Source organism: Thrips palmi, unplaced genomic scaffold (assembly GCF_012932325.1).
Source record: "Thrips palmi isolate BJ-2018 unplaced genomic scaffold, TpBJ-2018v1 HiC_scaffold_2, whole genome shotgun sequence".
NCBI lineage: Eukaryota > Metazoa > Arthropoda > Insecta > Thysanoptera > Thripidae > Thrips > Thrips palmi.
The window spans coordinates 3,928,851-3,940,686 of record NW_023144629.1 but is presented as its reverse complement, the minus strand read 5'-3'; the positions used below and the strand labels follow the sequence as shown (position 1 = coordinate 3,940,686).

The 11,836-nt window shown below is 40.4% G+C and overlaps 1 protein-coding gene across 10 annotated transcripts; it reads left to right on the top strand.

The window, feature by feature from the left end:
• Positions 1 to 28: 28 nt before the first annotated feature.
• LOC117646779 (heterogeneous nuclear ribonucleoprotein Q) lies at positions 29 to 11,738 on the top strand. 10 transcript variants are annotated; one of them, XM_034387967.1, is made up of 13 exons: positions 29 to 197; positions 1,478 to 1,621; positions 2,146 to 2,390; positions 2,481 to 2,588; positions 2,704 to 2,880; positions 4,183 to 4,318; positions 5,163 to 5,368; positions 5,442 to 5,591; positions 5,715 to 5,866; positions 5,941 to 6,038; positions 7,717 to 7,865; positions 9,127 to 9,337; positions 10,003 to 10,196. In XM_034387967.1, exons 2-13 carry the CDS (start codon positions 1,489 to 1,491, stop codon positions 10,194 to 10,196), a joined length of 1,959 nt encoding a protein of 652 aa, XP_034243858.1. In that variant the 5' UTR covers positions 29 to 197; positions 1,478 to 1,488. The 10 variants fall into 10 exon arrangements, 9 of the variants coding, with proteins under 9 accessions (XP_034243858.1, XP_034243857.1, XP_034243863.1 ...); XM_034387966.1 differs by lacking the exon at positions 29 to 197 and adding an exon at positions 401 to 677; XM_034387968.1 differs by lacking the exon at positions 29 to 197 and adding an exon at positions 903 to 922.
• The last annotated feature ends 98 nt before the right edge of the window (positions 11,739 to 11,836 follow it).

Here is an 11,836-nt window from a genome sequence, read left to right as displayed (position 1 = left end):
TTGTCGGTGTCGGTGGGTAGCGTTGCGTCCGGTCCGGCCGCCGGGTAGCGAGCAGCGAGCGTGTTTGCGAAGCGCGCCTGCTGCTACTGCTGCATCGCGGAGCTCCACCACCGCCACTACAGCCAGCCCATGGAGTTTGTTTTCGGCTGAGCTGGGAAGCACTTTAAAGTCGGCGCGGACGTAATTGTTGTTGCCAAGTACGTTAACGGGTTGAATCGGACTAAGAGCTAATTGTTTGCGGCACTACAGTGATGTCTTTCCAGTTTGTACTTGTTGAGGGGGCTACGGCGAGTAAAGTCGTCGTCATTCAGTGGCCCGGGCCGTTCGCTCCGCATAAGAGTCGCATCCCCTACCGGGCCTTTGTCCCGAGGGGTCCATTTCATTGTCGTCTCGGGCCGGGGGTTGTCGCCACTATGAATGGGACTTGTCTATGAATCAGCAATCGGCACGGCGCCTTTGTTGTCAGTGTTAGGTTAGGTTTATTGCACCTAGAAAGAGTTTTTGCCGGTCGCGCCGAGCCGGGCTTTGGGTTGGAGGCTGGCCCTCCGCGTCCTTGTGTGGCCCCCTACACTCGCGGAGCGCGGACCGACCGGGCGGCGCAGCGCACACCGACCGCGGTCACGTTGACGTTGCCGTCGCCATTGCTGCATGGCATTATTTGTTCCAAATTTTAGGAGGTAAGGTCCGCGGAATCGGCGTGCGGCCGCGGAAAATCGGAGAGCGGAAGGAGGGTCGGCTGTCGCTGGGCTGGCGTGCGACCGAAGTAAAGGGTTAATACCGTCTGTCTGCCCCGAGCTGCTCACCCCCTTGGCGACCAAATGTGTATTTGTATTGTGCGGAGGCCCGCGGGCCGAGACGTGCTGTGCCGGCCGGCTGTTTTATACGCCAACGGGATCGTAAAGAAACCCGAACGCTGCCCGGGGTTTGTGCCTGCTGTTTTTCGGGGCTCTTGGGAGAGGCGTTCCCCCGGTGCGGCGTCCGTAGTCGCTATCACGCAGTAGAAAATGCATTGTTTGTATCGCCAAGTCGGGTAGTGCATGTGCTCGACAAAGCTGCATTTTTTTTTGGATTTGCAAGTCCGTGGCTTGTGTTGCTTTTTGGGGGTGTTGACACCTTTAGGAAGCCACAGGATCATGTCCATGGGTTGTGCGGCGAAAGCTGCAGGTTGATGATAAACCCTCTAGGCGGGAGCGTCCCCCTTAGTTCGTAGGTTAGGAGAGCACAGGTTCCTGTTCCTCATCGTGGATGTTCTCGGACCTCTGGGGATTCAAGCCTTGTCTCTTTCTCTTTTAATTTTTGTAGCTCCATCCCCGTTTCAAATTCCGAATAAAGACTCAAAAAACTTTTGGAGCCAACCGAATGGAGGTGTTACCTGCTATTTGTTTCACCTGTAGTACTCCCTGTCTTGTCACAAGATACAACTTGGCCATATCTTTTGTTCCTTTGTAGGACTTTGACAGTAATTTTTGTGTGGCAGATTAACCCAAAATGGCTGAAGGCAACGGGGAGCTTTGTGGAGACCTCAAGCCAAAAGTTGAACGAACAGAAGACTTTCAGAAACTGATTGATTGCGGTTTAGATGAAAAAGTAGCCGCTAAGTTGGATGACATCTACAAAACTGGTATGTTGTCAAATGTCTGAACCCCGGAGAAACTACACCTTGGTTCTACATCAGCCAACATCACCCAACTTCTCTAACTTGCACTATCGCTTTCAATGTCATGATAGCACTCATCCTCTGTGTAGCAACTTGATGTCCTCTCGCAAAATCTATATCACATTCATCAGCATGATGTCTTATAAGATTCAATTGCTGTTTGCAAATGATGTCATGTTTACACTACTCTGAGGTTTCAATTTTTAAATTTCTTTTTTTTTTTCTATCAAAAATTAATAACTTAAATATTTATTTTGGGCATGGTTACCAAGGGGTCAGTCATTGGGAATTTCTTTCAGGATATCAGGCAAACCGCTTATTTTCCAGTGTCTTTTAATCAACTTGTGTTTCTTCTTCCTTTCTGCTAACGCTGGCTTTTGTAATAAAAAATTTTCTCTTCCAAAGAACCTTGTACAAAAGGACCAGGTTTATATGAGAGATAAAAATTTCCAAGCGGCATATTCATTTGTCCATGTTGATAATTGCAGGGAAACTTACCCATGCCGATTTGGATGAAAGGGCTCTTGATGCTCTGAAAGAGTTCCCCATCGAAGGTGCTGTGAATGTACTGACACAGTTCCTCGATGCCAATCTGGAGCATGTATCTAATAAGTCTGCCTATCTCTGTGGAGTCATGAAAACATACCGCCAGAAGAACAGAGCGGGCCAAGCCGCAGCTCCCCCTGCAACACAAACAAATACAGTTAAAGCTCCAGATGAAGAAAAAATTAAAGTGAGTCATTCTTGAAAAATAGATGCACTTGTTTTCTTTTGGAAATGAGCTTTGAAGTGATTGGTTTGAATTTTGACTGTCTGCTTGAAGGCAATACTGGACAGGACTGGCTACTCACTTGATGTGACCACAGGCCAGAGAAAGTATGGAGGACCACCACCAGACTGGAAGGGGGCGGCACCTGGCAATGGCTGTGAGGTAACGTTGCAACGCACTGGAAGTACTATTATGGCTTTCTGCAGGATCCAGTCCTGTGCACACAGTGATGGAGGGACTCTTATTTCATATTTCATTTTGTGGGGCTGGTTTTCAGGTATTTTGTGGCAAGATACCGAAGGACATGTATGAAGATGAACTCATCCCTCTCTTTGAAAAATGTGGTACGATTTGGGATCTGCGACTGATGATGGATCCTATGTCTGGTCAAAATAGAGGTTATGCTTTTGTTACCTTTACTACCAAGGATGCTGCGCAGCAGGCTGTGCGAGAGGTAAGATTTCTCGCAATCTTTTTCTCCCCAACAGATTGCTCATGTTTACTTGAAATCTTCTTGAGGGAGCCTTAAGGGTTGAAATTTGGTAGATGTCAGGTGGTAAATTTGCATGTTTTTTTTTCTTTCTTTACTCCCCTCTTTTTGTGAATCTTTGCTGAAATGTGGAGATGGGTTCAACTTAACATGTTTGGCTTTAGTTGGGTCTGTCCTATCAGATCTGCAGTTGACCAAACATATTTTCTTAACGGTTATTTTCCAATCTGTTATGTCACTTGATCAGCCTCTGAGAACATTGTGAACAAGGCCTGCCCACTTACGTCTGTGCATGGAAAACAGCCATTAGTTACCATTTTATTTTAATATGAATTGTGCAGAACCTTGGTTGATTGCTAATTTGCTTTTACATAATCTCTTAAGTTTCCCTTTAACTATGTTGGCTGCATCACCTTGCTGTCTTCTTGTCTTGGTTCCTTTTACAGTCTCAGTTCAGCAATCGCTCTAGGCCTTGACTTACCACTTCTGCCTTTGACATGGCATGTATTTGTCTGAGTACTTTGGCTATGAATGTGTGTCTGTCTCTAATGGCATGCTGTCCATACATTCTGAAATTTTTGTCAGGGCTGCTGTGGTTGTTTTGAATATTGAAGGTGAAGCTAAAGTTTGATGCTAAATCACTCATTTCCTTAAACAAATAGTCAGGAAGAACCTATCTTCTAATTCTAGCAAAGTGGTTCATTATAAAGTTTATTTTTGCATTCCCTGCACTCCTTAACTAAGACTTTCTTCATCCGTCAATTCATACGTTTCCCATAGTGTTTCAGATATGTTGTGCAAGAGCCTAGGGATTTGCCGCATGTGCATCTATTGTACTGCAACTCTTCCAGGTCTCCTCTTTGCTACAAGCAAAACCAGAACTGGAAAAAATAGTTTGTTCTAGTCTATTCTTGGCATAGTGGCAACATATTTGTACACGCATTTTGATCCTTTTCTCCCCTCTTAAATTTAAATTATCATTATTTACGCCCCCTGTAAAACTGTGCTGCAGGGTTGCTTCACTGGCCAACATTGGGGTGTTGTGTGGGATGTGGTTTCAGCTATGGTGCTTGCTCTTGTGGTCGGGATTGATAACCTATGAGCATGCCTGTTTTGTAATTTTTGTATTTATTTTTTATTGTAGTTAGAGCAAAATTGTTTATTTGGTGGTTTCCTAAATTGTTTGGTTTTTATTATTTCCTTTACACTTTGTGAATTATTCCAAATTTGGCATGTTTGTTCTTTTTTTTCTTTTTCATTCCACAGCTTGATAATTATGAAATCAAACCCGGCAAGAGTCTGAAAGTAAACATTAGTGTTCCAAATCTGCGACTTTTTGTGGGCAACATTCCAAAATCAAAAGGCAAAGACGAGATACTGGAGGAGTTCAATAAATCAACAGGTAAATGGACTTAAAAATTCGTAAAAAGTTGGCTGTTAGGAGGGCTGGATTGCAATTGTTCGGGTTTAAGTGATATAGGGATCAGGATGCTAAACTGCTGTGTCCCTCAGCTCTAAATTGAACTCCTATTCGTGTTTTAAACTGTCATTATGTACTATTGTAGGGTCATAGCCTGCTCATGGGTGTTTTTGTTTTGCTGATTGTGTTGAATGTTGGTGGTTGCCCCTTCCACCCTCATGTGCAGCCAGCAATTTTGACCAAAAATGGGCATAATTGGCATTCTTGCAGCTTTATGAGCTTGAAATACAAAAGGGGAATAGATTGGTAGTACAATTTCATTTAACAGTCATTGATTATTGTTAGGAAATATTCCTAAAACTCGAGATCAGAATGAACTGTTGCAAGAATGTTTCAAACATTCGCGTAAGTTTACTGGCAGAGACATGTTTTGAGCAGGTGGAATAATTCGGCAGGTTATGAACATAACAATGGAAGAAATTGGATGCTTTAATTTTTCATTGTAATTTCTTTAAAAGGGCAGATATTTCTTCTGGGAACAGCAGAAAGTTTAGGGAAGGAACTCAAGCTAACTTTATCTTTATTTCTTGAATTTTTATCCCGTTATTTTAATTTGTCCCTTGTGTCATTTTGGACTTTGTTTTCCTTCAGTTGTTGGATTTAATTTTTGAGGTGTAATTAGCTAACTGTATATTAGTAGATCTTATCTCTAACAAAAAAAAAAAATGAATTTTATTGTGCAGTTGTAAGTTACATAGTTTGAAGTTTAGTTTGTGACCTAACAACTCTATGAACTTAACATAACGGTTTGCTACATCTCTTGCAGCTGGTCTCACTCAAGTCATCATATACAGTTCACCAGATGATAAGAAGAAAAATAGGGGCTTCTGCTTCTTGGAGTATGAGTCTCACAAAGCCGCTTCCCTTGCCAAGCGGCGACTTGGAACAGGTCGCATTAAAGTTTGGGGCTGTGACATAATCGTGGATTGGGCTGATCCCCAAGAAGAGCCAGATGAAAGCACTATGTCTAAAGTGAGTCCCTTACAATAAGAAATTGTTCATAGATCTTCACTCATTGTCAATTTAATAAAATATTACTTTTCAGGTGAAAGTACTGTATGTTAGAAACCTTACTCAAGATTGTTCTGAGGAAAAAATGAAAGAATCTTTTGAACAATTTGGTAAAGTTGAGAGAGTAAAGAAAATTAAAGACTATGCATTTGTTCATTTTGAAGAACGTGACAGTGCTGTCAAGGTAATTGCAGCTTAATTCAGAACCTGATCAATCTAAATCTGCTTCATATATTATTAAACTTTTAAGCAAGTTGATATTTGTGTTTAAGTGAAATGCTTCATGTTGCTTATCTGAAATTTGCAGGCTATGGAAGAATTGAATGGAAAGGATATAGTCGGTGGTGGTTCAGCTATTGAAGTGTCACTGGCCAAGCCTCCATCTGATAAGAAAAAGAAGGAAGAAATGTTGCGAAACAGGGAAAGAAGGATGATGCAAATGATGCAGATCAGAGGAGGGTAAATGTCATGGAGGGTTGTGAACTGCTTGTTTGAAGAGTTTTCACTAAGTACAAATTCCACGATTGTTGCAGCATGATGCCAACCCCAATCCCCATGCGAGGGCCTGGTGGCTCTGGACCTAGGAATAGTGGTGCTGGTATGCGAGGACCCATGGGCAGAGGCGACTATGGTGAGTTCTCTTTACAATCGTTCTGTGTCTAATTTGGCTTGACAACTAACGGGGTTTGGGTGGATGTGACAGCGACGGTGCCTCATTCTCCCTTGAAGTATCTAATTAAATATGTTCAAAGTTTAGCGGCGGTTTCTGGGGGAGGACCATGGGGGCCATGCCCCCTCCGTAGAATTCAATGCCTTAATGTGTGAAACGGCCCCTCGGATAAGCTTTTCTAGAGCTGCCCTTGTTTCAGTTCAGGATTGGTCCCATTTGTAAAGACTATCAAACATGCCTGCAATGATTTTTTAATTTAAAATTTCCACTTTATTTGCTTCTATTACTTTTTCAACTTTTCTGTTTCACATGTGGATACTGATTCATTCAACAACTACTGCGTAGGCATGCCAAATTGTGTCTCTTATTTTACAATGGTCTTGTGCAGTCCAAATTTTGCACTTGTAGGTGTTCTGTATACTGCCATCAGCTGTACAGATGTTTCATGGCATGGCACAAACCAATTTGCTTGCCATCATTCAGCACCACTTCATTCTAGCAATGTGTCTAGCCTACTCTCTCTAAATTTTATTAATTAATCTATATGATATGATGAGAACTGTGGTGACATTTACGATTGTTCATAGATTGAGGTTGAAATGTCTCCCCTAATTTAATTTGATTATTGGCTGGCATAATGTTACTTTGCATTCTCATTTATTCGTGCCAATCAGTTATGCTTTTCATCTTGATGTCATATCTGTTACTATCTGTGTTTTTTCTCTTTCAAACAATTATCATCACTTGAATAAATACTTCAGAAATATTGAGCTTGGGGTGATGGGTGCTGTGCAGAATTGCATTGGGTGCTTTATGTTTATGTGTAAAGAACTGCAAACTCTTGGTCTGAGTTGTGTAGTGTGTTCTTAATAAGGATGCAGATAAATATAGTTGTAATTTGAAACTTTGAAATCAATCCAGGTTTTGGTAGTGAGTGTTCCAGATGTGGTCATACAGGTGTGCTCAATATTTAGTATATTTTGAGCTGTTTGTTCCACTGTGTCATGCGATCTAATCTGACACTGAAACGAGCTATGAATTATGTAACTCTTGCAACTGGCATTGTCCTGTCTGTGAAGGAAGCACCCTTCACCCTATCAAATTGTAACCTGCTTAATGTGGTATATTTAAAATTGACGACCTAACTGCTTGTTTGAGGGTCAGGACGGTACAATCCTTGCAATTGTTAGTCATCCCTTGAAGAAATGTGACCAACAATGTCCCTTGTGTATTAAGGATAGCTGTAAAAAAAATGGAACATTTTCTGAATCTGTCTCTTCTGTTAACAAACTTCTGGTTAAGTGTTCGTCCTAGAATTATTTAGTTCGACATTGATGAAAGAAAGCTCTTTTGCCATTAGTCAGTTTTCCTTATGACTTCCAAAACATAAGATGTTTGGAGCTCTCTCTCCTTCACCCTTCCCCAATGATTAGTAGATTTATTTTATTTTGAAAAATGGTGGTAGACCTGAAGCTTGATCTTCCAGTTTCTTTTCACTATTTTTTTTACGGCATGTGTTTTCTTTTCCTAATTTTTAATATTATTTGACGCTGTTTTTAAAAAAAAGAAATTCAGAAAAGTTGGTCTGATTTTTCACGGTGGCTAAAATTGGGCTTGTTTGTTCTCTTTTTTATTTTAGATTATGATTACGAGTATTTCGGTTATGGGGATTACCGAGGCGGCTACAGTGATCCTTATTACGATGACTATTACCGCTATGAGGATTACTATTACGATATTCCGTCAGCAGCTCCACCTGCCAGAGGACGGGCGAGGCAACCTCAGCCGGTGGGTTCCTTTGATTGCTGAAATTAACGTCATACTTCTGCTTTCGTATTAAATTTTTTAAGAATGTGGCATAGCTTGTGGACAATAACTTAGTTAGTTATCTTTTCTTTGACCGTGCTATGCTACATTCAACTTCAAATCATATCTGAGGCATTGTGTATCAGACCCAAGCCATAGAAAGAACTTTCTCAGTTAGTTGGGGAAAGTGATGCCCACATCACTTGTTAGTAAGTTGACATGACTGGGCTTTGGTGCAAAGAGCGAAACCTTCGCGCCATTCATTGGCTCAGATATGATGTTTGTAGTTGAGGGTTATCCAAATTCAGTCAGATGTGTCACTGTGTTGATCCATTTGGGACATATTGCTAATGAGATTAAATTTTTTATCCTGACCCTCAGAGACGCATGTTTTTGTTTGTGTTGTTCCTTTTCTTTTTAATCTTGTACATCCGCTGTTAATTGTTTTGTCTGTTGGCTCGGGCTTTGAATTAATGCTTTTCGCTTCATTAATGCTTCTGCTCCTATGTGCCAATGTAGCAGATTGCTATGATTTCGCCCTCTGTTCAGTGGTAAAGTGCACTCTTGTTTTCTGTCACAATTTGTGTAATCCTGCTTTGTATATAGCCGTTGGCACTGTCAGAGAGGCAACGTTGGTATTTTGTTGCACCATTTGCAGCATTGTCGCAACAGAGGCACTTCTGGCATTTGATCAGAATCTGAAACATGGTTCTCGGTCACCTCTGTTTAATGATGACAAATTTCTCTTGGAGCAATTGTGTTCATCCAGTCTAGAAAAGTATTAATCAGTGCCCCTTTTTGTTAAATGTAACCGGAAGTGTTGCTGCAGACTGCAAGATTAAAGACAAAGGATAAAAACAAACTATGTACCTTCATTTTGACATGTTTGAAGTGGTTGAAATTTAATCTTTTAGCCTTTGTTTTGCAATATATCAACACATGATATGGTACTTAGGTGTATTGTTGCACATTTTAGAATTTTGTTCCTAAATTTTATTCTGTGTTGACAGTTTTTTTTGTACAAATATTTACATACTTTGCAGTCAACATTGTTGAAGTATTTTATTGTCTTTTTCTTACTCAATTTTTATTTGTCGTTTTAATGCACCTTTTTTTCTGTATTGTTTGATAAACGTTATGATGCCTTAACATAAATAACTTAACGTTTCTGCTTCAAGTGCGGTAGAGAGGTCCTTGTTTCCCTGTTTGGCAGCGAGGATTGACGCTGACTGTTCTGATGCAGGGTGGCCGTGGCCGTGGGCAGGGAACAGCAGCGGGTCCGGGCCGTGGTCGGGGCGCTGGTCCGGGCACGGGTCCGGGTCGTGGGGGTCCGGGGGCGCAGGGCCCCAGGGGGGGGCGCCAACCCGCAGCCTCCGGGGGTCGTGGGGGTCCGCGGTCGGGGCCCACCGGACGTGGGCAGGCCCGAGGCAAGGGAAGTTTGTCAGGTGAGGATGGTCTGTATCTCCACTTTTTTTATTTGATTTTTTTCTCATTTTTTGTTGTTGCTTTAGTCGGCTTATTTTTCTCCTTGATTTGCAAACTGTGTCGGCAGGGCAAGGCAGGCAGATCAAGTGTTCTGAGTTTCTGGAAACATATGACAAAATATTTCGTTGATAGTAAGTTGAATAACTGGGATTGCCCTTAAGATTGTAACTATAACATTTTTTTTTTAACAGTTTTTATTTTCTATCCCTTGAAGTATTATCTCGTCTAAAGTTGTACTGTTAAATTTGCTCTGGTATTTGTTTTGCCTATGCTTTACCGGCCAGTTTTCAGTCATTGTTTAAAATAATGTTTCCATTCAGCTTTGTTGCTTTTACATTGGCCCTCATGCTCCATTCATTCCAGACCACTCACTTCATATTCCTCTTATGTAATTCATTTTTCATTGAACAGAACTGCCTAACTAGCTTGCTAGTCTTGTTCTTTTGTATAAATACCCTTGTTGTGACTTTAACTTCTTATTTTTGAGTGTCTAAATTGATTTATCAAAGAATCCTTTTTAAAAAGTCATTCATGCCTTTCCTTTTTAACAAAATTATAAAATTTATGTATCATTTTCAAAATCTTTTCAAATGTTTATAATTAATGGACCTTCTTGTTTTGATTGTTTGAACAGGCAAGCGCAAGTTTGATGGAAGTCACCAGAACCAGGGGGAAACAAAGCGTCGTTACCAGAACTCTTGGAGTAATTCTCCAAACACCCACCAGCATCTCAACAATGCCTATAATAATGTAGGCATGAATGGAGGTGGCTTTGGGTCGAACGCTGAGCCACAGTTTTTCCAAGATACTTTCACGCCTTGGAGTTAAACTGCCTGATGTGGACTGCATTAGTGGAATATGACTGTGACTGTTGTCCGAGCAGCCCGTCCATTGACTTGCTTAATATCCGTGAAACGGAGCTAAGTCAGAAAATGTAAAATGTGTGCGAGCATTTGAGGCTCCAGAAATACATGGACCACTGTGAAGTAGTGTGGTCTACAAGTGATGTAAAGACTTTTTTTTATTGTTAATGGTGGTTGTTGAAATGGAAGCTGGAAAGGGAGGGCTACAAAAGATTACCATAATAGCCCTGTCTTTTTAGTTTCCATTGGATAGTTATTATCATGAAAGCTGTCATTGTCGATTGTTGCTCATTATTTGAAACCTTAAACATCTACCAGTACCATGTGTGTTTATGACTGATAAAACGGCAAAGAGAGCTGCAAATGCCATAGGAAACTAATGAACTAAGTATCCACCACCTCTGTATGGAAACCACATGTAAGTGCACATCTGGTCTTATTTGGCTCACCAACCTCATCTTATTGCTTGTCACACAGTATCATGAGACCTCACTATTTCAAACTGTTCGAAACATGTCGTAAACTCTGTCACCTTCTCACTTAAATTCTAACCTCCCTCTAGTTCTGGAGACAAATATTTTGAGGGACTGTTCAATCATCCAAGAAGTCTCTTGCAATATTCATCATTGCAGCTGATTTTTGTCTTTAAATCTTTGAATCCTTTATTTTCATAGATACTTAATTGAAAGAATGAATGGATCATGTGGTGGTGTATGTTAGGTTGACAAGAGCCTGTTAAAAGTAAAGGACCTGTTTGTTACTTTCTTTTTGTATGTTTACTTTTATTGCCACAAATGTATTTTTTTATAAAGGAAGGGTATTAAATTTCTTATAATAAAATGGCATAATTTTGAAGGCCATGTTATCCTAGGATTGATCCTTAGTCACAGGATGCATTCATGTGATCACCGTATGTACTCCACAACATCAGGATCAAATGTGAGAGTCTATTTTGAATGACGGATGTTACTTGATTATGTTTGTATTTTCAATGGCAAATGTTGTTTGATTGTTTGTATGTCATGCAAAGAGTTCGCACTTGTATCACTGGAGGATTAAAAATTTAAAGAACAAAGCTTTCTCACAAGGAAACAGCTCTTTGCTTTTGTTAGTTTAGCACTTAAGTGTTGAAAAGAACTTTTTTTTGTTTTGACAAATTCTTTGCCACTTTCTGCTTTTCTTTTATTTTTCCCTATTAGTGTTTGAAATTTTAGTGACTTTTTGTCTGTTAGATTGCTTTGCTTTTTCACTTTTAACCTGCCTTTCGAAGTGTTCTTGATATGAATTAGTGATGTAGAGAAAAGAAAGTCTAAATATATTCATTTTAAATAAAAATAAATGGAAAAAAAATGAATTTCTAGATCCATCTGTCAAGATGTTACTTTTGCAGGTCATTATATGAAACTACTCGGTAAGATTTTAAAATAAAATCAAAAATATTCCTGTGAAAAATTTGATGTTTTTAGTTTCATACCCATCAATCATCAATAAAGTACAAAGCAGGATACCCTTGTTCTTTATTTCTCACCTATCGGTTATTTTCACAACCTCTGTTCACTAGTTCCACGAGCTCAGTGCAAAGTGAGGCGAAAGCCCCTCATTTCA

Coding starts and splice junctions, on each gene's coding strand:
- LOC117646779 (XM_034387969.1), top strand. CDS start 1,489: ATGGCTGAAGGCAACGGGGAGCTTTGTGGAGACCTCAAGCCAAAAGTT. Junction 1,622..2,145: donor GGATGACATCTACAAAACTG/GTATGTTGTCAA, acceptor TGATAATTGCAG/GGAAACTTACCCATGCCGAT. Junction 2,589..2,703: donor CACCTGGCAATGGCTGTGAG/GTAACGTTGCAA, acceptor GCTGGTTTTCAG/GTATTTTGTGGCAAGATACC.